At 46.2% G+C, this 25,084-nt stretch overlaps 1 protein-coding gene across 1 annotated transcript; it reads left to right on the top strand.

Moving 5' to 3' along the window:
• The first annotated feature begins 680 nt into the window (after positions 1–680).
• LOC139054275 (uncharacterized) lies at positions 681–18,748 on the top strand. Its single transcript, XM_070531022.1, has 2 exons — positions 681–921; positions 15,965–18,748. Exon 2 carries the CDS (start codon positions 15,988–15,990, stop codon positions 16,318–16,320), a length of 333 nt encoding a protein of 110 aa, XP_070387123.1. The 5' UTR covers positions 681–921; positions 15,965–15,987; the 3' UTR covers positions 16,321–18,748.
• Positions 18,749–25,084: the final 6,336 nt, after the last annotated feature.

Below are 25,084 nucleotides of genomic sequence, written 5' to 3'. Positions count from 1 at the left end.
AACCCTCTCAATAGTGTTCCACGGGTTAAGCGCAGGAGCTAACACGTCTTGATAAGCGCTAGGGCGTCCCAAATGGTGCGCTGGTTACCTTTCGCCAAATAGGTTGCGGTTGCACCGCGCGTACAGCGGCGTTCACTCGGAAACCCGCTCGGACACGACGGAGCGCGTGGCTTTTGCCCCCAACACTCGGAAGCATGGCTGCTGCGTACGCAGAGGAGGCCACAGCGCTTCCAGGGCCCATATCCGTAGAATGATGTTTGGTTTCACTCGCGACCCCAAGGAACGCGACATGCGACTCAAGTGCGCGGCCTCTGCCAGACATTTCGCAACAAACAGTGACACGGCATGCATGATGCAGTCATGCGATGAGATATATACAGAGCATTTTTTTGCGCTCTGGTATAAGTGCAAGCGTGGTGTAACGGTCGCAAGCCTCGGCCGACCGACTTTCTCTGTTTCCTCCGGGGGCGTGAAAAAAAGTGGGTGGCTTATCCACTCATCGATTGCCCAATGGTCTCATCGCGCTTTCGCAACCGCGCGAAAAAATCGGCGCTTCTTCGTTGCAGGGGGAGACGATTCCACCGGCCCATCCCGTAGGTCGCGCGCTACTATCCCGGCACCGGGGGCCTCCCTTGAAAACCGGTTTGCCGTCATGGTTGCCAGCCGTGGCTGTCCCAGTTCCTCGCAGCGGCATCGCGCGGGTGCGGCGGAACTTTCGACACACACTCGGCCAGCGCGGCCCACGGAGTCGGAAAGCTCGGGCTCGGCCCGCGACGAGACGGCGAACGCGCTAAGCGCTGCCAGGTCGGCAGCATGGCTTGACTTTGGACCAGTGGTCTGTGAGCGAGTGTCAACCCGTGCTCGACGTCCTTGCCCCGGGACTCCAGCCGCTCGGGAGCGGTCTCGTCACGCAACCGCCGCGTAAGTGTCGCTCCGGAATCGCGCCCCCTCCCACTGTTCCGGCGCGTGCGCGCGCGGTTGTCTGCATCGCATGGGTGTCAGCTGCCGCAGTGTTGTGTCTGTGTGCGCTCGACGTATATCGTGACAGTGTTCGACGACTCGCATACACAGCATATAGATACGATACAACTAATGGTAACAAAAAAGAAAGGACAGGGGGGAGGGAGGAAAAGCACTAAATAACTTATTAGAAAAAGCTGCAAGAACGCGCAGGCGTCTGTTCTTTGAGGAACGGGCTATTGGACAGTTTAGACAAGCGGGGACGCGCTGACACGATCGTAATTGAGAGCCTCGACCGTGTCGGCGTGTTGTCTGCGCATGACTCATTTCCAGGCTCACGTAACTGTATAATTGTGTTCATGCTACGCCGGATACTATAAACGGAGTAGTCACCATGCGGGAAAGCCATGCTATATCGCTGTGCGATGAGATTGTCGAAACCTCGTGCCATGCGAATGACACAGATAAATTACCTGAACGGTCGTCTGGAAACGTATTATTGTATATAATGTGAAACTTAAACTACTTTTATGGACGTACACGCTTTCTGGCCGCTGCAGCGTGAATGTTCTATAGTTAAGACAATGTAAAAATATGCAAATACTATGGCTGTGCCAGTGGCGCTTTTAACAGGTTCGACATTTTTTTGTGTTATAGAGAGCACGAAAAGTACGCTATAGCGCACTCTGAGAGGTAAAAAGTTATATCATATATACAGGAAGTTCTTTTTTCCCTTTTGCTGAACATAAAAAAATGCATATGTTATTTATGGCCCTGTCGTTCTTGAATCTAGGTTACGTGACTATAGTAAGAAGCAAAAAAGAAAGGACACTGTAGTTTGACTAATTATCTAAAATATGCTAATTATCTTTTTTAATTATTCACTTCAGCATAGATGTCGAAACTGCGAATCAGTATTGAAGTCATCTCTTCTTACCAAAAATCGTAAGACTAGCACCTTTTTCGGTATATCCGTCCCCCAAATGGGCTAAAATATGCACACGCCAGTTAAGATTCCAGACAATTCTAGTCAATTCTAGGAAACTGTTCCGAATTGATATTTCGCATAGTACTAAGTGAAAAAGTACTGGCAAGGCGGTGAAGGAGGTGACAAGTGGTGCTGCTCCGAAGTTACGAAAAATTACGCTACAAGAAAATATATTGAATGACTGGTACATTCGAACGCCGTTGCAGATCATAGCACATTTTAAGGACAGATATAAATGGCGCTACAGTTTCCAGATTTCTGCTAACCCTTCATCACTTGCCCACTGCTCGGCTTCAATGTCGCAATGGCAAGGTCTGGCCTAAGCAGATGTCCTGCTGTGTGTGTATATATATATATATATATATATATATATATATATATATATATATATATATATATATATATATATATATATGTGTGTGTGTGTGTGTGTGTGTGTGTGTGTGTGTGTATGTCTGTGTGTGTGTGTGTGTGTGTGTGTGTGTGTGTCACATAATCCGGCGTGCCCCCTGTTACTTTTCCCTCTTGTTCGGACATGCAATCTTCTCACATTTGTTATCTGCCTCGCAAACTATATAAGGGCTCAAATCTTGGAACAGCTAGCAGGAGCCAAGAGGACTGGCGAGAGTCCTTAGTCATTGTTGCTCGCTTCCCTTCTGTGTAGGTCCCACCTTGTTCGCAGTCGAATTTCTTGCCATGCAACCTTCGCGCCTCGTGGCTTTCCTACCCTGTGTCTGTAAGCATGACATCTGCACGCATTAGCAGAAGAGTGTGTCGAGCATGCGGTCACATATATCTTACGACATGGTGCGAAATCTGCATCTTTTATGGAACACACACAAACACACACACACACACACACACACACACACACACACACACACACACACACACACACACACACACACACACACACACACACACACACACACACACACACACACACACACACACGCGCGCGCGCGCGCGCGCACGCACGCACACACGCGCGCGCACACACACACACACACAAGCACGCACGCACACACGCACGCGTACGCTTGCACACATTCTAGGGGAATTACGTATAGATGTCCGCGGCTGTTCTTTGGCACAGCTGTTGCCTCATCTTTACGACCACCGCAGTATATTTACCATCAGCTTACTTCAGCTACTCTAAAAATCACGTCGCAAAGCTGCGCGTTAATCCGATTTCAACTCGCTCTGCATTTGTGGTTCTCCAATACGGAGTAGTCCGTGAACTCCCGTGCAATCCACCTTAGCTCAACTTCGAAATAATAATAATAATAATAATAATAATAATAATAATAATAATAATAATAATAATAATAATAATAATAATAATAATAATAATAATAATAATAATAATAATAATAATAGTCGTCATCATCATTATCATATTCTTATGTCTACTGCCAGGATGAAGGCCTTCCCTGCAATCTCCAATTGCCCCTGTCCTGAGCTAGCTGATTCCAACCTGCGCCTGCATATTCATAATTTCATCACCCACCCTAGATTTCTGCCGTCCTCGTCTGTGCTTCCCTTCCCTTGGCACCCATTCTGTATCTCTAATGGTTCGCCGGTTATCTACCCTACGCATTACATGGCCTGCCTAAGCTCAATTATTTTCTCTTAATGTCAACTATATCGGCTATCCCCGTTTGCTCTCTGATCCACACCGCTCGCTTCCTGTCTCTTAACGTTACGCCTAACATTTTTCGTTTCATCGCTCTTTGAGCGGTACTGAACTTGTTCTCGAGCTTCTTTGTTAACATCCAAGTTTCTTCCCCGTACCTTAGCACCAATAGAATGCAACTTCGAATTATATCCCAGTAAATTAGCAAATGCGTTTTAAAAAGTAGATTGTTACTTATAACATACTTTCTAGTTAATATTTTTCCTGCACAAACAAAGAAGAAGAAGAAAAGAAATTGATAAACTTCTGTATGTTCTATACTTGCTGTAAACAAACCTGCTTTTCATGGTTCGTATCTAAGAGCTAGCGCTTGCTTTTGAATACTGATCAACTCTAAAGAGAGATCTTGCATGGAAGTCTACGAAATTCTTTAGACAATAACCTTTCGAAAGGTGTGTGGAATTCAATTTTTTGAAACGCTTTGGGAGGTTTCTTGAAAATGACGCATCCGACGGCCCACGCAACGTTTTTATGAATTGAGTAGCCCAAATTAAAGAACTGAAATGAGCCGTTCATTATGATGCGCAATTTCATTAATATGTCTGTGTGCTTTAAATATACATAAATCTATGAGACTATATTATATATATCTGCAGGTTTTATTTCGTGATTATCGCTGTATTGCGCAGGACAGAGGTGCACTCGCTCGCACTATACTTTGTCGATCAACATGCAGTTGTCATGGAGGCCGGCGTTTATGTATCCACAAATATATCCTGCGAGATACTGACTCACAAACCGACCGTCCGACGGACTGGAAACCGTGGTGAGCTATGTGCAAAAAAAAAAAAAAAGTTCGCTTTAAAATGTAAATTGCTAGCAACTTTACCGAACGGATACAAGCTATATTTCACCAGATGGTGTCAAAGTTCGTAATTACTCGGATGATTATATTTCACGAGCGTCGGGCATGCGACTACCTGTCGAGCAAACGTGGGTATCTGCCTACAGTGCGACTTTTTAATGCAGCATATACCTTACGCAGTAAGGTATATAGTATTTAGTATAGTAAGTCGTAGAAGTTTGTTACGCAAACTGAACCGCGTGCACGCCCTGAAGTCGTTTCAGCATTGTTCCAGAAATCGCGCGAACAGCGCAACTCGCCACCCACGGTTTTGCTCGCGTTTCAACACTGATCGTCCGTACGCGACGTGTAAGCGGTCATCCGTAGAGTAGGCGTTGAAACTGGGCCGGCTGGTTTCGAAGCGTATAACTATGCAAGCGTAATTGCTGGGGGTCCCGTGGTACGGCGCTACGTAGTATCGGATAGAAAACGCGGTTACGCCGTCTGTGAACTGGGATAAAGTTTCGCAAGCCCAAGACTAGCGCGGTAACGGGTAGGTAACGTGAGTGTCTCTGTTAGCTCTATGGAGACGGAAGGCTTTACAGAATCGATGTTTAAATATAGATGCGAACTTTTTTTACACATTTTCGAGAAGTTCACAATTTGACCTACGAGTGCGGCCCCAAACCACGGAGGTGTACTCAGGAACTGGAAGGCATACGCTCTTATATAACGTTACAAATGGCCCAGGTTGTTTGAAGTCTGTCGTCACCCGACATACTGTGACGAGCGTTCGAAGTGCAGGCTGCCTCGTCTGTTGAGCGTGGGGCGAGAAACTCGGAGAGCTATCGAAGTACACTTCAAGGTCCTTCGTTCCCTGAGCGCTTGGCAGGAGAACATCTTTAACGCTATGGGGAAATAAAGACCTGTCAGCCTTCCGCGGGAAGTTTACAACTTTCGTTTTTGATGCATTTATGAATAGCCTGTTTCCGCAGCGCACCATGACGCAAAATTTGCAATGTCCTTCTGAAGAGCGGCGCACTCATTAAAATTTTTTACCGCTTTGAAAAGTTTCGCGTCATCAGCATATAACAAAATTGAAGTGTAATTCCTCATCAGTTTATACGCTCATCGCAGTCTACATCACGGCCGTTTGTGTGTGTTTGTGACTTTGTTTACGAACTCAGGGGGTGCAACTTGTATTTCACTTTTATATTGTTATGTTCATGGATGCATAGGACTGGTACTGTGGATTTCTGACCGTATGAGGTGATTTCTTTTCATTTTCTTAGATATTTTTTATACTGTTGTTTCCGCTATGAGAAAAGGAGCAGCCGTCATCATTATAATGTGACTGCGTCTCTTTCTTTTATTTTCATTTCAATAAAAAAAGAGTTTTTAATGACTGCCGAAATGTAGTTAATAAACAGCGAGAAAGGAAGAGGGCCCAGGACAGACCCGTGAGGAATTCCACTTGTAACCGCACATAGTTCTGACGACTGACCATTCACGCTAACGTAGCAGTGCCGGTCGTGTCGGTTGTGTCAACTTATGAAGGTTGTCAGGTTGTGTCAACTTATGAAGGAATATTTTGTGGCATACGGCATCAAACGCCTTACTGAGGTGAAAATAAATGACATCCAGCTGTCCTATCTTATAGACTGCTTGACAGGCATGCATCGGGAAGCTAACGAGGTTGGAAGTTGCGGAGCGTCCCGATATGAATGCATGCTCCTGAGGAATTATATTATTTTCAACTGAGGATGAAATTCTTGAGTGCAGAGTTGACTCGAATAATTTAGGTGCTGCGCATAGGAGAGAAAAAGGCCTGTGATTACTCGCAGCAGTTTTTACCCCTGATTTAAAGACGGAAACGAGCCGCACTGTTTCCGAAGCCTTTGGGAATGTGTCCGTCGTTAAAGCAGAATTAAAAATACAAGTAAGCACTGGAACAACGAAGGACCCGTACGTCTTAATCAAAGCAGGTGGAATGCCAACAGGGCCACACGAAAAATACGGTTTTAAGCGTTTGATGCTCTTAAAGACAGGTTCCTCTGAGACCGATAGACTCTAATCCAGGGAAGAGTGATCGGAAAGCTCACTAACTCCGTCACTCCGTCCGCGACATCTGGGACAGGTTGGCTGTCGCCACTAAGTAGAGAGATATCTCTTGTTTCGTATTGTTGGATGACTATTCACGAACGTGTCTCGAAAAAGACTGAATTTTAAAAAAGACTAGCTTCCACATGTGCTATATAGATGGAATGATCACGCTTGTAAAGACGTTTAGAAGTGTCCTGTACCTTTTAAAATCTATATGCCAGTGTTCCTGATTTGTACACTGTGCCTTCCTGCGGTCACGGTCTTTTAGCTTCGAAGTTGTTTTCAGTTCAACAGAAAACCAGTGAGGAAACTTGGATCGTTTAGTACCTTTAGTGGTACAAGGTTCTTCATTCCATCGTGAATAATATTCATGAATGCCGTGCATGACTTGGTCATTAACATCTTTCAGTTCTACTACTACTACTACTACTACTACTACTACTACTACTACTACTACTAATAATAATAATAATAATAATAATAATAATAATAATCGGTGTTCCCGGCTGCGCTGCGGAAAAAGCGTGCGCGTCGGAGGAACGCCTTGAAAGGCGCTGCTCCGCCGCGACACCTCCTTTGGCGACGTCGCCGTCTGACGCGACCGACTCCCACACAAACCGCACCACTCCTCCGCCTTTGAGTCAGCTGGTGGATGGGCCTCCTTCCTGCCTGCAGCGTTCTTGCGAACGCTTGGAAAGTGTAGAGACGCCTTGCTCATGCACCTTTGACACCGCGATTCGCTTGTTGAAGAAGACAGCGATTCGTAATTAAGTACGTTCTTTTCACACCCACGCAGATGAGTATTGAGTGAAGTGTAAGTCTCCAGAGTAGTCAATTGCCACACAGAGGTCTGTTAAATATGGGCTGTAAACCATGGAGACTAAGAATGCTGCGGTCATTGAAGAAAAGTGGATACGTGATCTCCGACCACAGGAGTGTATGCTGCTCCATATGAAGGAGCGAAAGATGGAGCGACACACGCGTGCATACATGCGCATGCAACGAGCGCCAGCGCACACACGCAGAGTTCATAAGGCCAGAGGCACTTTTAACGCGAGAGCTTTAAGCTCTCCGTGTCGCAGAAAACACGGTGTCTGCATCCCGCGTCCAGCGTCGACCGTTCTTTCGGGAAAATCATTTCGAACCACGTATACCCAAGAACTATTTTATCGCCGAAGTTGCTCATACCTTGTCTTTCATTCTTTACAAAGTTATTCCTCGGAATTTTGAGAATGACAGCCTACAAACATATGCCATGTTTAAAAAAAAAACCGACAGCGCATACCTTTTTTCTTAGATCTTCTCAGACTGAAATATTAAAAGTGCGAAACAATAACAGGAGATCGGCCCGCGCAAGGGGCCGCGTTTCTACCAGAAAGCTCGCCTTCGTGCGTAGTGTTCGCTGCCAGCGTTTCCCTGTAAGCATTACGGATACATACACTCCAGTTGCCGGGAAGCGTGAGAAGCAGTCAGGGATCTTTGAATACTATCGCGTTCCACTCTTAAAAGCGAACCTCAAGAGTCCTCCAAGTTTTTGTTGCTAACAGATGGGGCGTCGCTGCGGGCAGGGAACACTCTGCAGCTTGAGCCATGGGTCGTGGCTTATATGCATGCATTGCAGCTGATAGAGACACTCCAAAAGACGAGTAGTGACTGCAGAAACAGGTCACACGATAGAAGTCCTCTGGAACATCTGTGCATGGGATTGCACAATGGTGCGCGTGGCCTATAGAGTATTGCTGACTTTTAGATACGATGTTACCAGGGTTAGCAACATTGAGTTGACTCCATAAAGGCGTGCACGCCTGCCGAGGCAGCGTGACACGCGGAAATCATAAGCGTGGGTGTATTTTATAGGAAGGGGTACGAATTAATGTTTCGCATCTTACGAGGCCCAAAAGCGTTGGCAAAATGGTGACAAAGTGTGGCAAGTGATGCTGCTTTGAGGTGACGATAAATTATGCCTCAAGGACCTTACAGGGATGCACGGACTCCCACCGCAGTACCTCCGATGGCGTTCGCCTATACTCAACACGAGGTTGCAAGATCAAATTTAAGCCGCACAGAACGCAACAACGCCCATGCATTTAGATTTAATCCCAGGTTAGTTCCTCATAGCTCACATACTTTGAGATCTTAAACAGCTTGTCAAATATTATTATAAAGATGAGCTGGCATAGTTCAGTGAAGACTATGGCGATTTAATGTTCCGTACTTTCAGCGCCAGCGTATAGGGAATCCATGGAAAGGGAACAAACAGCTGTAAAAAGAACATGCAAGTTAACCCCTTCGGCTGTGCTTAGAAGAATTTTATTTCAACGATTGACAATATGACCCTTGCAAGGCACATCGACAGTACAATACCACCAGGACGGTACGATACAAGCAATCAAGGCATTTTGTATATGGTTGGGGTTAATCCATAAAAATGCTGGAGTCTATATATATATATATATATATATATATATATATATATATATATATATATATATATATATATATATATATATATATATATATATATATATATATATATATATATATATATATATATATTTATATATATATGATGCTGTATGCATATAAGCACGTCCATTATGTACAATTCATCATACATGAAGTGACGTCATCAGACGGTCTATCTACACGAAATTTTCATGCTTATATATGCTAGAGAGCGCACACACAGAGCACCAACGTGTATATATAGAATAAATATATGAATGAATAGAATTTATTGATAGGAAAGACAGAGAGGTTGACCTGAGCTAGTGCGCTATAGTCTGCTACTCTGCACTGGGGAAGAGGGAAGGGGAGTGAAAGTATTGGGATGGATGATGATGATAAGAGAATAAATATAAATTTGATATAATGGCTATGAGATCCGGACTGGCCGAAAAAATAAGCCGCGCGCGTCTGTAAGTTCAGTGTCTTTCGACACACCCGCACAGCTGAATGATACAGTCGAAATGACCGCCCCGAAACACCCTTTTTATGTTACAAGGGTGCTAAAGTAACCGCTTGGGTATACTGTGCTTCCATCATATATACCAGTTGTTATGTGGAACAGATTTTTTCTTTAAAAAAAAGGGGTGGAAAAAAGAAAGAAAACAAACTGCCTCTGCCGTTATGCAGTAATGATAGCCCGGAACTGCTAGAGGCACACTTTTAGTAAACTCTTAACTGGAAACGCCCATGTATTTTGTCGCGCATTTTTAAGGTCGCATATTTAAATTATGGGGTTTTACGTGCCAAAACCACTTTCTGATTATGAGGCACGCCGTAGTGGAGGACTCCGGAAATTTCGACCACCTGGGGTTCTTTAACGTGCACCTAAATCTAAGTACACGGGTGTTTTTCGCATTTCGCCCCCATCGAAATGCGGCCGCCGTGGCCGGGATTCGATCCCGCGAAGGTCGCATATTTCGAAAGTGGTGCTAGTTATAGGATTTTTGCAAAGAATACACGACTTTACTACTCCCCGTATTTAATTTCGCAATTACAACGTTTGCCTGGAAGTCACTAATTAAGAAGTTATCATATTTCAGTTCGTTAGCGAAATGATAGTTAACATTTTTTCTTGCTGCTGATGTCCTCCTATCCATGTCGCCTATCAGCAAGAACGGCAGCGGCCTAGATACGACAATTTCTTTAAAAAAAAAAAAGCGTTCCACTTAAAACGAGACACCTTAATGTGTAAGTGCCTCACATTTGCACAGAAGCAAAATAGACAGGTGTCGGCGCATCGCTTTTAACAAAATTGAGGCATTAACTTGGCTAACTGAACATTAATTATGTGTTGTTTTTCAGCACACGAAGCTTGATTTGACAGATGCCGCTGAGCGAAACACGCAAGCGCGTGTCCACAGTGCGATTCTGTGTTTCCGGTATGAAGTAAAGTTAAGTTGAACTTCAGCGACTGTCCCTCGTGCATTCTTTCTGTGTCCCGTCCTCAAAACGCGCCGTTGTAACCAAGTTCCATCAAGCCAGCAACCAACCAGGACATCTAGGTCTCTTAATCAGTACGAGGTCCTCCTCCTGTATACCTATGTCGTGGAGTGACCGTCGTGCTCAACTGTTTGTTTCATTCTTGCTGCTCATCACGTGTTCCGTGTAAAATTGTCCAGTATTGTATTAGTGCCATTATGACGCAGTGAAAATTTTCATGTAGTGGTGAGGACGCACCTACTTTCTCTAAATGAAAACATTTGTGCGCAATAAGCGCTCGGGAAGCAACATTGCCTAGATGTAACCAAGCAATATATGCGACAATCATTGCTAATTTTCTTTTTTTTTTCTTAGCAAGCGTTACCAACCATATACTGTGCGTGCGTGCGCGCGCACGAAGAGGGGAATTACTCATTGTTGAGTCAAAATGGGCGGAGACGAAACCTCGCGTTGTGCTTGCAACGTGTGACCGCGTGTGCGCCCATGCTTACACAGCAGTAATGACGCAAAATTTTGCTTTGCGACTTTAACACAATGTCAAAATTAATAGTTTCCACCTTGCCTTCATGTACGTCAAATGTAGGCCACTGGACACGTTCATGAGCACGACGTGAAAGTCGCCGTCATCGCTGTTCTGGAGTAGGGAGATCCCCGGTGGAGAAAGCATACCCGCAGTGTTTCACCGGACGTCACCACGTCCTACATTTTTATATTACGCTTTCACATAGCAGTTCAATCGAATCTGCTGTCACGACACGGCCGAGGTGCGGTATTTCAGTACCTCGGTCTTTCATGGCACTTCTTGGATGCACTTGCGAGCCCTCAATATTTGGCTCAGAAACTAATCAGTCGTTTTTAGACCTAATGCGCGGAGATAAGGATGAAGTGCCTAAAGTATTCAGGCCAGTAAAATGGCAATGCATTTCGCCGGATCACCGCTACGGCGGCCACATTTTGATGAAATCGAAATGCAAAACTGATTTTGGGACGCGTTAATGTCACCACTAGTCCGGATTTTTGTAGCCTTACAGCCCACAGTTCATGCGCATTATTATTATTATTATTACGTACTACAACATAGTTGCATGATAGTGTCAGGCACCACACTCCGACCATGAAAATTGAGAAATGTCTATGAAATTGACCTTGGAGTAGCAAATCGCAGTGAATGGCGTCAAAATACCGCCATGCAAAAAAAAAAAGCGTTCAACTGCATGTTTTTGTTCATTGCAGATTATGCTTACAAACGTCTACTCGCCGACCCTGTAATGAAAAGCAATGCATAATCTTCGTGCCAATTACTTTTTGTTCGCGTCAGCGGCCATGTGAAGCAACCACGTTTTATTTTTGCAGCTGAACGCGTGATTGACTCCGCCTTATGAAAGATGAAAACTGGGGTTGCAGATATGGAGCATCGGGAAACATTAAGCGCTGTGCAAAAGTTTCGATCTGCGTTAACGAAACTGAAGACGAGTAAACCATATCGCAAACACAATGAGACAGTTCACCAAAAACAAGCGTTGTTCATGAACGACTATTAGTTTCCTGCTGTGCTCTTGCCGACGGTCTGCCAGAATATACGTGTATACAGTCGGAGACCTGGGCCTGCGATCTCTGCGATTGCGATCTCTGCATATTTTATGGCGGCATTCTTTTCGATGTCTTTCACATTTGTCACAGCAAAAACGCTACCCGAGAAGATTCCGTCGGCCCTACAAATTCAAAAAATATTCGTGATGCGCTGACCGGTTTCAGAACCGCTGACTGCGCTGACTCAAAGGGTGCCGTTTTTCGTTTGAGCCAGGGTTGCGCTTCCGCCGCTACAGATTTCAGTGCACGCGCAGTATTTTCCTAACCAGAGCGTTCGCAATACGCCGAGAAACAAAAAAAAAATGATTTGTTTTAAACGGACGATCCTCTCTTTGCGGGAGCCATGAATTAGGCACAACTTCTGTGTGAAATACCGCGAATTCGGTGCGAGCGTAAACACTTCGTTGCATTCCCCTGAGAAATAAGTATGCGGACAAGGGATTCCGCGATAAAGACGATTTTCTTCTGCGCGCATACATGAATATAACTTGAAAGTTGGAGACTCAGGGCCCCCTCACGCGTGCAGTTGTGCAGTCGAACTGCATGGGACTGTCTGCATACAAAGTGGGGCTGCTTTCTAGTACCCCCATCAATTTCTTTTTGTGCGTCTGAATTAAGAAGAAATTCATATTTTTTGACGAACCTGTGGTCCAGGTATTTTGCTCAGGGGTTATGTCGCCGAGAGAGTTTTTCCACATTGATGGTGTCGCTCTCCTTTTTTGTACTCAGGCTGTATACTCTCAGCCTCGTCGCATAGAAGACACGCATAACTGCCAAACTGGAGCATAGACCACAGCAACTACGAGCATTATCCGGCGTAGGTCTCTCTTTCAGTGTGCACATGAAGCTATTAAAGTCCTTCAAGTGTGGATTGCTCGGCTCGGTGCGTTTTCTTGAATACACAATGAAAAGCGACATGGCTGAGTGAATGCAGCCTCGGGCCAACCTTGAAGGCGGGCGACTTGCTCAAAAGCGGCGTGCATAGCTGTTGCTGTAGCTGCCGGTCCTTCGATGGCATGTGGTTTTTCAACTCCCACTTCAACTTTTCGTGAGGGTTGAGACTACAGAGCATAGCAACGTCAATTAAGCATCTCGCTTCTCTCTCGCAGCTGAAGTTTGGAGCGTTGAAAACGCGCTAAATGGCGGATGCTACATAGGGGCGCTGATACATCCTATATATACGTACAAAAGCACAGTCCGAAATAGGGGATCAGAAAATTTGGGTGGGTAGTTCATAGTGTTTTTTTTCTGTGTTATTGTTTAACCTAGGTAGGACATTAGGCAGTAGAAAAGCAAGAGCTTGGTGGCGCAACCCACCGCCCCGTTCCAAAGGGGACGCTCATAACATCCATCCATCCATCGTGTTTTCTGTACAGATATCTTGCAGAGACGAGGCACCACGAGCAGTGTTTCGCTATCTTGTCTGCTTCACTTGCTTCAAGCGACGAAGCAAAAGCGGCGTCTTGGAACAGGCATGGGCGGTGCTGTACATATAGTATAGGCTCCTCCTGCAGTGCGCCTGCGGTGCCATTTTGGAGGACTCGCGTGTGCGTTCGAAGCAGCGGTTCGACCCACCTTGCAGGCAGTCACAGTTCGATTGCACAACCGCACGCGCGAGGGGGTCCACGAGTACTCGGCGTTTGCATTTCCAATGAGCAAGGCCGCGCTGCACGCGTGTCCACACGGCGATGACACGCTCGCCTCCTCGGATACGGCATCGTCTCCGCGGTGTTCCTCGAGCCCGCCCACGGCGACATGCCTTTTTCGCCGCCGGCGCAAACAAGGAGAGGCCGTGGGCGTGTTTCTCACCACCGGCTACGTGCGGAGCACATGCGTGCGCGTGTGGCTCTTTGCCGGTCGAGTCGATCGAAGCACGTCCTGCAATTCTAGTCGTCGTCGTCGTCGTCATCATCATCATCATCATCATCTTCTTCTTCTTCTTCTTCTTCTTCTTCTTCTTCTTCTTCTTCTTCTTCTTCTTCTTCTTCTTCTTCTTCTTTTATGTCCACTGCAGGACGAAGGGCTCTCCATCCGTTCTCTAATTGCCCATATCCTGCGCCAAACGATTCCAACTTGCGCCTGCAAATTTCCTTATTTCATCACCCCGCCTAGTTTTCTGCCGTCCTCAACTGCGCTTCCTTTCTCTGGGCACTCATTCCGTAATTCTAATGGTCCGCCGGTTATCCATCCTACGCATTACATTGCTTGCCCAGGTCCCTTCTTTTTTTTTTTTTCTCTGAACGTCAACTATATTATCGGCTATGCCCATTTGCTCTCTGATCCACACCGCTCTCTTCCTGTCTCTTAACGTTACGCCTAACATTTTTCATTCCGTCGCTCTTTGCGCGGTCCTTAACTTGTTCTCGAGCTCCTTTGTCAGTCTCCAAGTTCCTGCCTCATATGTCAGCACCGGAAGAATGCAGCGATTGTACACCTTTCTTTTCAGTTATATAGTGGTAAACTCCCAGTCAGGATCTGGCAATGTCTGCCAAATGCACTCCAACCCATTTTTATTTTTCTGTAAATTTCCTTCTCATGATCAGGGTCCCCTATGAGTAATTGACCTAGGTAAATAACGTACTCCTTCACAGACTCTAGAGGCTGACTGGCGTAACTGAACTCTTGTTCCCTTGCCCGGCTATTGACGATTATCTTTGAGTAGAGCTTTTCTGTAATAGTGGCAAATCTCACTCTGCACTACATAGTATCTCTCTCTCTCTCTCTCTCTCTCTTTCTATGTATATATATAAATAAAGAGTGTAAACAAGGGGCCCGATTTTTATTAATCATATCATAAGAAGTCAACAAACAATGACACCACGGACAACATAGGAGAAATTACTTGTACTTACTAATTGAATTAAAGAAATGATGAATTAATGGCAATGAAAGTGGATGAAAAACAACTTATCGCAGGTGGGGAACGATCCCACGTCTTCGCATAACGCGTGCGATGCTCTGCCAATTGAGCTACCGCGGAGCCGTTTTTCCGTCCACTGTCTTGAGTATTTATGTTATACTGCTAGAACTAACCCTAGGAGGGTTCGCCCGCGCCACCACTCACAAACCTTGGCGGCGGATGTGGAACATCATCTCCGCCGCAGGCTTCACGAGCACGTGATCATATTGGGCGAAGGCGCCTTCGCCCAATAAGATCACCTGTTGCGCAACAGGTCAATAAAACCATATATGCTACCTGAGGGCATCAATGTTGCCAAATTCGAGACCCCCGTTATGTAATAAACAAGAAGGAAGTGGGCAGAGCATCGCACGCGTAATGCGAAGACGTGGGATTGTTCCCCACCTCCGGCAAGTTGTTTGTTCATCTACCTTCATTTTCATTAATTTATCAGTTTTTTTCGTTTAGTAACTATAAGTAATTTTTCCTATGTATTCCTACATTAATTACTAATTTCTGAATTACTAATTAATGAAATGAAATGACTAAAGATAAGAAGCAAAACTTCACGGTAATCTATGGTTTATTCGCCCAACAGTATCGGTTGGTGGCCTGAGGTTTTTCAAGGGCTACAGCTGGTCCTTGAAAAAGGACCATCGGAACAACCCTGGAACTATTGGGCAAATAAACCGCTGATATTTGTAACTGCGCAGTTGTGCTTCTCATATATATATATATATATATATATATATATATATATAGCCTTGTGTTAGAGGACGACTTGTATATATGCAATTAAAAAAAAAGACACGAAGGCTCTTATTCTACAATGGAGGTTACAAGATGTGCGTGCAGACGCCATGCTGTGCCTGCGACAAGCGGCAGCACCAAACGAACGTGCAACAGTTCGCGCGACGACTTTCGATCGCGCCTCCCGCGAAGCGATGGTATACACCACTGCAAACACGCGCCTTCTCTGTGCGCCCTCGCTCGCAGGAGGCGCTCGTCCGGCGGCCGCCATGTCCAGCTCAACGTACGCCTACTACCAGGAGGAGCCGCGCACGCCCAAGCGCTACTTCAACCTGGGCGTGCTGTCTTGCTGCCTCGGGGGACTGCTGTTCAGCGCGGGCATCATCCTGGTTGTGCTCGGCTCGTCGCCGCAGGAGCCCGAGGCCCTATGGATCGCCGGCATCGTGCTGCTGCTCGCCGGGGGACTGCTCTTCTTCCTCGGCATCGGCTCCGTGGGGCTCTACCTGGCCAGGGAGGACCGACGCAAGCGCGAGGCGGCCCGGGCGCGCACGCGGAACTACACCTCCAGCTTGCGCTCCAGCGACATGGTGCTCGTCGAGTGAAGGGCGACTCGAACTGCAGCGGCCCTTCGTAGGGCCGCGGTTTTGCATGCGCGCCCAACCGAGGGTGATGCCAGTCTTGGGAGCGGTGGCAGTCTGTTAACGCGCCAGTGTGTGTTGCCGGCTCTACGTAAAGAAAACCCTGGGCGGCACAGATACACACACTGTCGGAGTTATGCCGGAATGCGTCGCGTTTCGCCTATACATGCCCCGCTGTCAAGCCTATAGGTCCTGTTACGAAAGAAGGAGACCCTGACATATAATGCTGCCATTTGACGGAGGAGGCGGCCTGTGGGCAATATAGAAATGACCAAGAATCGTAGAGGCTGACGGGATGTTTTCAGCTCGATTAGGCTGTCCGTGCCGGGCACGTCCTTTTCTTTTTGTGACCAAGAGGAACGCTAACGTTGGGTATTTGTGCAGTAGCGCGTAGAGCCGACACATGTCACACGATTCAGTTTATCGAGGAATATATACCGGAAGGGAAAGGATCATGATTTTTAAACACCAAGTCTCCACGTCCAAATAGGTGTCATTCCCATGTTCTTGTCAGTTTTCTAGCAAAAGGTAAAAAGAAACGCAAGCAAGAAAGAAAAATGAAGAAAAACCTCCTAACACTACCGAAAACATATTGAAGAATGCTTCCCTTTATTATTCGTCATTTTTCTCCGGTGACGTAAAACCTTTTCTCGCTTCCATTCAGCACTCTGTGCAATTTGCAAGACGAAAAAAAAAAAAAGAAACGACGTATTTGAATATGGGCATGACGCGCTCAGTGCGGTTTATGGCTTCTGTGGCACACATGCATATGTGTAGCACAGAGGGAGTTTTTAATTTAATGACATTCACTAAGGCTTCTCGATGAACGCATAGGAACTATTGGTCTCATTTATGACAAAGTGCTATAGCTAAAAGGTAAATAAAAACAGGCCGTTTGAGTGTAAGCCCCCATATATATAGGTTGTAACTTTAATGACGAGGAATGATTATGACGGGAGCAGGCAGGCTTTAATCTCACTGCCAGAGCGTCTACCACCGCGATCTCTACGTAACAGTCTTTTTGTTTTATATTGATAGCCTAACGTTCAGATCACCACATAAATGTTATCTGTAATTGAAATTTCGAGACGAACGAAATACGGATAACAATAAAGCTAGTCGCTAGTGGTAAACCTTTTCGACACCGTAAATACAACAGACGTCCTTCGCAGACACAAGGAGTTGAAAATCACATAGCTACATTATGCTTGTGTCAGTTGTGCTGCAGAATGCGTAACAAGGATCAGCACTTCTGTTATAAGGCTATCAACCGCGTAGAGACACGACGCTACAGCTTTTCCTCCACTCATCGAGAGGTGTACAATTTTGCATACTGTTTCAAGTGCGAGAATGGTCGGGTATTCCCAACAGTTATCGCACGTGAAACACAAACTTCCGTGTTCGTGTTCGCGAAAGATATACCCGTATAAGGGTAAATCTTACGTAAATTACAGTGACTTGCACTTCAAGGAGCCATGAATGCGAGAGTAACATTTGGCTTCGCAAATATGCTGTTCGCAAAGTGTGTGTGAGCCACTCAATATCCCCATATACATATACAAAACATCGCAGGCATTAAAGTAGATGAGAGAATGATCAAATTATCTAACGTTACTGCGACAAACGTTCCAAAGTACAGGCTGCACTTGTTCGAAGTCGGATAACTCTGTCAATGGATCCATGCATTACGTTCGGGAGATTTGTGCACACTGTTCGTTTTGAGCGTGGCCTCTTTTTCACGTATATGTCGCATCGTCCCTCCACAGAAGAGCATTTGTGTGTGATGTTGTTGTTCTATGGAATATTTTGCAAGACAAAAAAAAAAATCGTTTAATATTTAGAAGGCCTGAAAAGTGAGTGATGGAGTAGAAATGTCTCTGTGCCATATACTTACCGGAGCCTTAAACAGCAAGTTGCCACTGCTGATAAGCTCCAGCGAGTTGTCATTTCAAGTGCGTGTGCGTGTGTCATGAGGGCGGATGCGAAAAGCTTTGATGCAGCGAAAACTGTTGCGCTTTACAAATGCGTATATACGCTTCTTGTTATTCATGCAGTCTCAGGAGGCGTGAACTGTATAGGTATGCAGGTGCGAGTGCGTGCTGTGTTTGTGTTGTTTCAGTGATCCCTACGAGCCGGAAAGGACGCTTTTAGTGGTACAACATTAAAAAGACGTTTGACACTGTGTTTTTTGTTAAAGTGTCGTCTTCTGAGTTTACATGTGTTGCAAGTTGAGAGAGGAAAGTTTGGTTATCGCCGAAAAAAAGAAAAAAAAAACGCCGTAACAACGCATGGTGTCGACGTCGCAGCTAATATCTAATGCAAAGCTTCGGCTTACGACTGAAGTAGGTAACTTTTTGTATGATGATGAATAAACGTGCGTTGTCTAATCGTACCTCTTTTGCGTATGTCTTTGTTTGGCGCGGCGCTTGTCGGTCGCCAAACTTTACATCCCAGAATCGCTATTTTTACTCTCAGTATATAGCATCTTAGTGGAAGATGTTTAGCGTGCGGCCGAAACAGCACGAAGAAGGCAGACAACGGAGCGATTTGTCTCTCTCTTGCAAGTGCTGTTTCGTACGAGCTCAAGATAGTATTTTATTATGATGATCGCCAACTAGCCCAATGCCATGCCGTATTGGATAAGTAGCATTGAAGCGACAGGCAGTTCTCTCTACGCTTCTTTCGTTATTAAAGAAACTTGGAGGATGCTCAAACTTCGCCTTTAAGAGTGGAACGCGATAGCATTCAAAGACCTCTGAGTGCTTTTCACGCTTCCCGGCAAATGCAGCTTATGTAACCGTAATGTTTACTAGTAAACGCTGGCGGCGAATGCTGCGCACGAAGGCGGGCTTTCTGGTAAAAACGTGGCATCTTGTGTGGGCCGATCTCCTGTCACTTCTAATATTTCAGACTGAGAAGATCTAACATAAAAGGTATGTGCTGTCGGTGTTTTTTTTGTTTTTTTACGTGACATTTGTTTCTGGGCTGTCATTCTCGAAGTTCTGAGGAATAATTTTGTAAAGACAAGGTATGAGCAACTTTAGTGATAGAAGAGTGATTGGGTATGCGTGGTTCGGTATGATTTTCGGAGAAAAGACGATCGACGCTGGACGCGGGACGCCAACGCCGGATTTTCTGCGACACAGGGCCCTTAACGCTATCGCGTTAAAAAACTTCAGCCGTGTAGTGCGTAGGCTGTGCGCCACGTTTTGTTAGCGCAGCCTACAAAACAAGTGAGAAAAATTGGAAGGCGATTTAACCTCTAGTTGACACCGATCAAAGACAATGTCTTTCTGAACGAGTTGGGTGAGAATGGAGAGGAGTCACCGCGCATGGTACTCTGCCACCCCTCGCGTGAGAGGAGCAGGAGGAGCATCGGACTGCTGAATTTTTTTTTATTTTTTTTTGCTGCACCATCTTCGGGACCGGCTCACATTCATATACTGTACTATCCGGATCGACTCATGATCGAAAGAAGCTATAAGCACATGTATACCGGACACGGAAGAGGTGGAGTAACTATGGACAAGAAAGGCATCGTCTTCAAAATGAAAAATAGAAAAAAAAATAAACAATAGATAAAGCGTCCGTAGAAAATCGAGACCTATACCTGTTTAAAAAAATTCGAAGTGCTCGATACTAAGGAAGACGCGACAGACATCTTGGAGTAATTTGCCATTATCGAATCCCAAACTTATCTACCAATTTTCTTCTCACGCCAACGAGCTAGCTTCAGCTAAACACGAAAGACCACGGCCATTTCAATGGGGGGCGAAATGCGAAAACACCCGTGTACTTAGACTTAGGTGCACGTTAAAGAATCCCAGGTGGTCCAAATTTGCGGAGTCCTCCACTATACGGCGTGCCTCATAATCGGAAAGGGGTTTTGGCATGTAAAACCCTACAATTTAATTTAATTTTCTTAAAAACAACGAATGAAAGAAATGAATAAATTAAAGGTGCTAACTAATCATAAGAGTGTACTAAGATAGAACGTTCTTCAGCAACAAAGAAAATTATTGCGAATTGTTTTTCTTTCCCAGTTTTCTTGTATAAAGCTTTATTAAGAAAAGTTCGTACATAATGAGCCACTACTACATATATCGCAAAAGGTACCATGTTAAAAAGGCAGGAGAAAAAGGTCGTCGTACACTTTTGATATCGTTCCACTAAGTAAATGAAACATGTTTGCCAGCATGCTCCACTTCACTCGTGGACTATATGTGGAACGATATTTTCCGATTACTTAGTGAAACTTATGTGGAACGAGATTATGCAGTCACAGTGGTGAGAAGCTCGACAGAATGAAGAACCGACACTCATGGACACTAGTTCCAGATCATTTAGTAGCTTCGTAAGTGGATCATTTCTGTAACTATGTTCCACTTGCTTAACGAAACCTGTGTGGAACGAGACTGAGTGTAGGGATTGCAGGCGACTGACGTTAATAAATTTGTATTCTACCATTATCAGAATGCGGCCGCTGCTGATTTTATTTATATGGTCGCCTAAAACTTTAGGGGCGCAAGGGCGTCGTATACAGGGGTGCTAAGGCGATGTATCGCTGCGAGAAATTTCAGCAACAAAATGAGGCATGCATATGCTGCAGCCGGAGGTGATTCAACACACTGTAATAGAATATCAAGATATTCACCCAGTCGGGAGCGTAGGGAACGTCCACCTTCCAGAAGCGATGGGATTCAAATCGGATATGGGACCGTTAACGTTTGTGAGGCCGAGATAAGGGAGAGACGTTTAGTGTATTCGCGGGAAAGAGAAAACAGGGAAGAGATGGAGCCGAGTTCACTGCAGGCTCACATAAGTTTACAACATATACAGATAGATATTTTATTAGACGAAATAATATAGAGATATCGAACATACTTGACTGAAAAAAATAATCCGACACGTTGTCGCGGCATCGTCCACTGGTGGCCGGGTTTTCCGAAGCCAGTCTTCGAAGACGTGGCGGCGGGTGCCTGCGCCGTCCTGGGCATGGGCGGCTCTTAGTCGTTGCCGACGGCATTGGTGGACGTGTCCCCTGTTGCCACGTCTCTCCTCTTGTGCTTCTCTCCTGTTCCCGCCACGTTGCGATCTCTTCGACAGCGGATCGAGATCGTCTTACTCTTCTTGGAAAGCGGCGGCCCGTCGACCTCCTGTTCCGGGGACACGGCGGAAGCGTCGCAGGTTCGTCGTCCGTCCTTCGTGGCGACGCGAGATCGTCTGATGGCCGGCTTTCCGCCCAAGCTGGCCTTCCGGGCACCGAATTCGACCGCCGTGCTCGAGACCCATTCCGGCCCCGCTGCACAGGCGCGCCCTCCTAAGCAGTTGCGGTGGCGGTTCGGCGGTGCAGTTGCTGCCGACGCCGTGATGACTTTACGGTTAATCCGCATGGCGTCGCAGAATCCCTCGCGTTCTTCCAGGAATGTACCGTGATCCCCTGGAGGCGGCAGCGCGTGAGGGCTTCAACGGTTCGGAAGGGCGGCCTGCCGATCGTAGGACTCGCTTCTTCCCACTGGTTCTCTGTGCGTCGACGACCTTTGCAAACAGTTATTGTCCGTTCAGTCTTTCGTTGTTTACTTGCGAGAAGATTCGAAGCCGTGTGGCGTTGCAATGCACTCGTTCGTTGCAGGCACCGCGCGCCCCGGATGCATGCGCTGCCGGTCGGTTCCTCTTTTTCTTTTCTTCTGAACCATCTAAATGTATGGCTCGTACCCACAGCACAGCATTAGCTCAGGAAAAATGCAAATTGTCTGGTATAAATTTGGGGGGAGGCGGTTTAAAAAAAATTAAGAATGTTTAATTCTTACGTCAACCAATGTTGAAAGAGCTGTTGATTGCTTACGCTATTGGATTCAATAAAACAGCTGGTATGCGTACTACTTGGCACTGGGGTTTTTAATACGATTCCTATTCTTTAGATTCCTCGCGGAATTTCCGCTATCTATCTGAACCGATATATAACCGTATTTTGCTTACACCAACCGTTGAGTCCCAGGTGAGTGCCACTGGATATGTGTCGCAGTTCAGTGAACCGCTTTGACTAATACTTGTCACTCGGAATATGTGCAACTGGGTATGTGGCGCTCTTCAATGAACCTGGTTGACGTCCATTTGGGTATATGTGCCACATGGTATGCACCGCTGTGGAATGACAACTAAAAATTCTTTAAAATTTCTCCTTTGTTGGGCGGAATCGAACCTGCGTCACACACACACACACACACACACACACACACACACACACACACACACACACACACACACACACACACACACACACACACACACACACACACACACACACACACACACACACGCACACACACACACACGCACACACACACGCACACACACACGCACACACACACACACGCACACACACACACACACACGCACACACACGCACACACACACGCACACACACACACACACACACCCTTGTCTGAATTCATATTCAGGCACGCGCCAACTTCGCGGCGGCGACGTTTGATGGCGCAGCTTGTATAGAAAGACAGACATAGGTAGCGGTACACGGTAAACAGATAAGTTTTGGGGAAGTGAACTTAAGGTGAAGGATAAATATACAATACTGCTAGAATTTAAAGCAACTAACCTGCTTAACTCAAGATGAGGGACGCTTCGTGATGGACATTATGGCACCGCTACTTGGGATAGTCGGACGAATGCCCCACGGGACACTCAACCAGCGCTCTGGCCTCTCCTGGATTGCCACAGTTTCCTACATTCAAGGCGTCGTGCACATTGCACACTTCATTACCGGCATCTCCTCGATCACTGGTTGTATATTGCAGGGTGATGAAAACAATCCACCGCAACATGTGTTTTACAGCGAAGCTTTTTTTTGTCTTTTATTTACATACAAACTAGCATTTACTTAACCGTACCACTTAAGCTTGCTAGTACACATAGATATCAACGTGGGCGTTCGATCGGAGTAATTTTCACTCACTCTCTCCGAACAAAGGCACTACGATGAGCTATTGCACCACAATTCACAATTATGGCGTTAAGACATTCCCGGATATTCATTTCATCACGAGAGTGTTATAAGTACTTGTTAGGGTACCGTACAGAAATTTTACGGCAAATCATAGGTGGGTATATCTGGCTCACGCACCACACAATTGGCCCGTGGCTCCACGCAACACGGTGGAGCGTCAAGTGAGCCTCGAGTGCTCCGGAAACCTGGCGCTACAAGAGCCATGAAATCAAATTCTGGGGCAAATCCGCATCATCTATTGTTCATGACTGCAGTGTGAAGGTCCGCAGTGTTTACGTCAAAGACTGTATACTCTTGAGCTTTATCGCTATTCATATCGCGCAATCAGGAACTAAGAGAAAAGTTCACTGATTCGTCCACCAGAACGCTTTCTGAAGGCACTCTCTTGCAAACCATGGTGCACTTGCAAACCGTGGTGGCGGGTGTCAGCTGCATGGTGCGAGTCTTGCAAAGCTCCTCCAGTCTAGCGGACCTAGACTCCCGAAATTCCAAGCGCGTCGTCTTGGACTCGGGCGGCTCTTCAGCGCTGGCGACAGCATCGGTGGAGGAGTCACATGTTGCCACGCTTCTGCTCTTGCGGCTCTCTTTTGTTCCCGCCGCGTAGTGAGGAAAGACCTCCTTGACCGCTGATTTCGTCTCGGAAGGCGGCGGCCCCTCGACCTGGTGTTCCGGGTTCGTTGCGGAGCCATCGCAAGCGCGTCGTCCGTCATTCGTGACGACGCGACGTCCTCCAATGGCCGGCTTTCTGTCCACGTTAGCCGTCCAAGCAGCGGCTTCGACCATCGTGCTCGAGACCCATTCCCGACGCCCTGGGCGGGCCCCCGCTCCTCAGTGGTTACGGCGGTGGTCTGCCGCTGCAGCTTCTGCCGACGCCGCGATGACTTGTTGATTCTTCGGCGCTGTGCCGCAGAATGGCTCTTGGTGTTCGTGCAATGTTCCGTAATCTCCAAGGGGCGGGAAACCATCGGGACGGCAACGGTTGATCGTTCGGAAGGGCTGACTGCTGCTCGTGGAATTCGCTTCTTCCCACTGGTTTTCTGTGTGTCTTCAACCTCTGTAGCGAAGCATTGTCCGATCAGTCTTTCGTTGCTTCCTTGCGTGAAGATCCGAAGCCGTGTGGTGTTGCACGTAGATGTAGATGTAGATCCTTGAAGATACTAGCACCTGGGGGATTGGCCAAGACGCGGGTAGGTCAGATTAAAGTACAAAATAACAAGACAGAGTTTTATAAACGGTAAGTTAGAATCGAAAGATGGAGACTGTAGATATTGATTTTATGGAAATGAATAATTAAATCAAAACCATAAAAATAAAACAATCGACATTCAAATTAGCTGAAAGGGAACTTAAGGAAGCTGAAAATGCTGAATTTGGAGCTTAAATCTGATTGATCCTAAAATATAATCTTGGATGGCAGCGCTAACCATCCCGTCACTGTGCGCAAGAGTAGAGGCACCCAAGGTAAATTATAAACAGTGAAATCTAACCCAAGAAGGCGGAGTGGTTCTTCCAAGGTTTGGTTTCTTAAGGCAAGTAATGGTCGACAAGAAATAAAAAAAAAACAGAAAACTGTGGAAGGCTTATTGCGCATAATATTGAGGCCGCGCTCGAGCCACTGCTTCGCTTTATCTTGTTCTTGTTCCCTATTGAAATGGCGGAGCGCACTCTGGGGGATCAGCCATGAATCTGGCGGTGAAGGAACTG

The sequence above is a fragment of the Dermacentor albipictus genome, chromosome 1, assembly GCF_038994185.2.
Source record: "Dermacentor albipictus isolate Rhodes 1998 colony chromosome 1, USDA_Dalb.pri_finalv2, whole genome shotgun sequence".
Classification (NCBI taxonomy): Eukaryota; Metazoa; Arthropoda; class Arachnida; order Ixodida; family Ixodidae; genus Dermacentor; species Dermacentor albipictus.
Note: the sequence above shows the minus strand (reverse complement) of the source record. Positions and strands in the feature narration are given on the sequence as shown.

Excerpts from the sequence above, each read along its gene's own strand:
- LOC139054275 (XM_070531022.1), top strand. The coding sequence starts at position 15,988 with ATGTCCAGCTCAACGTACGCCTACTACCAGGAGGAGCCGCGCACGCCC.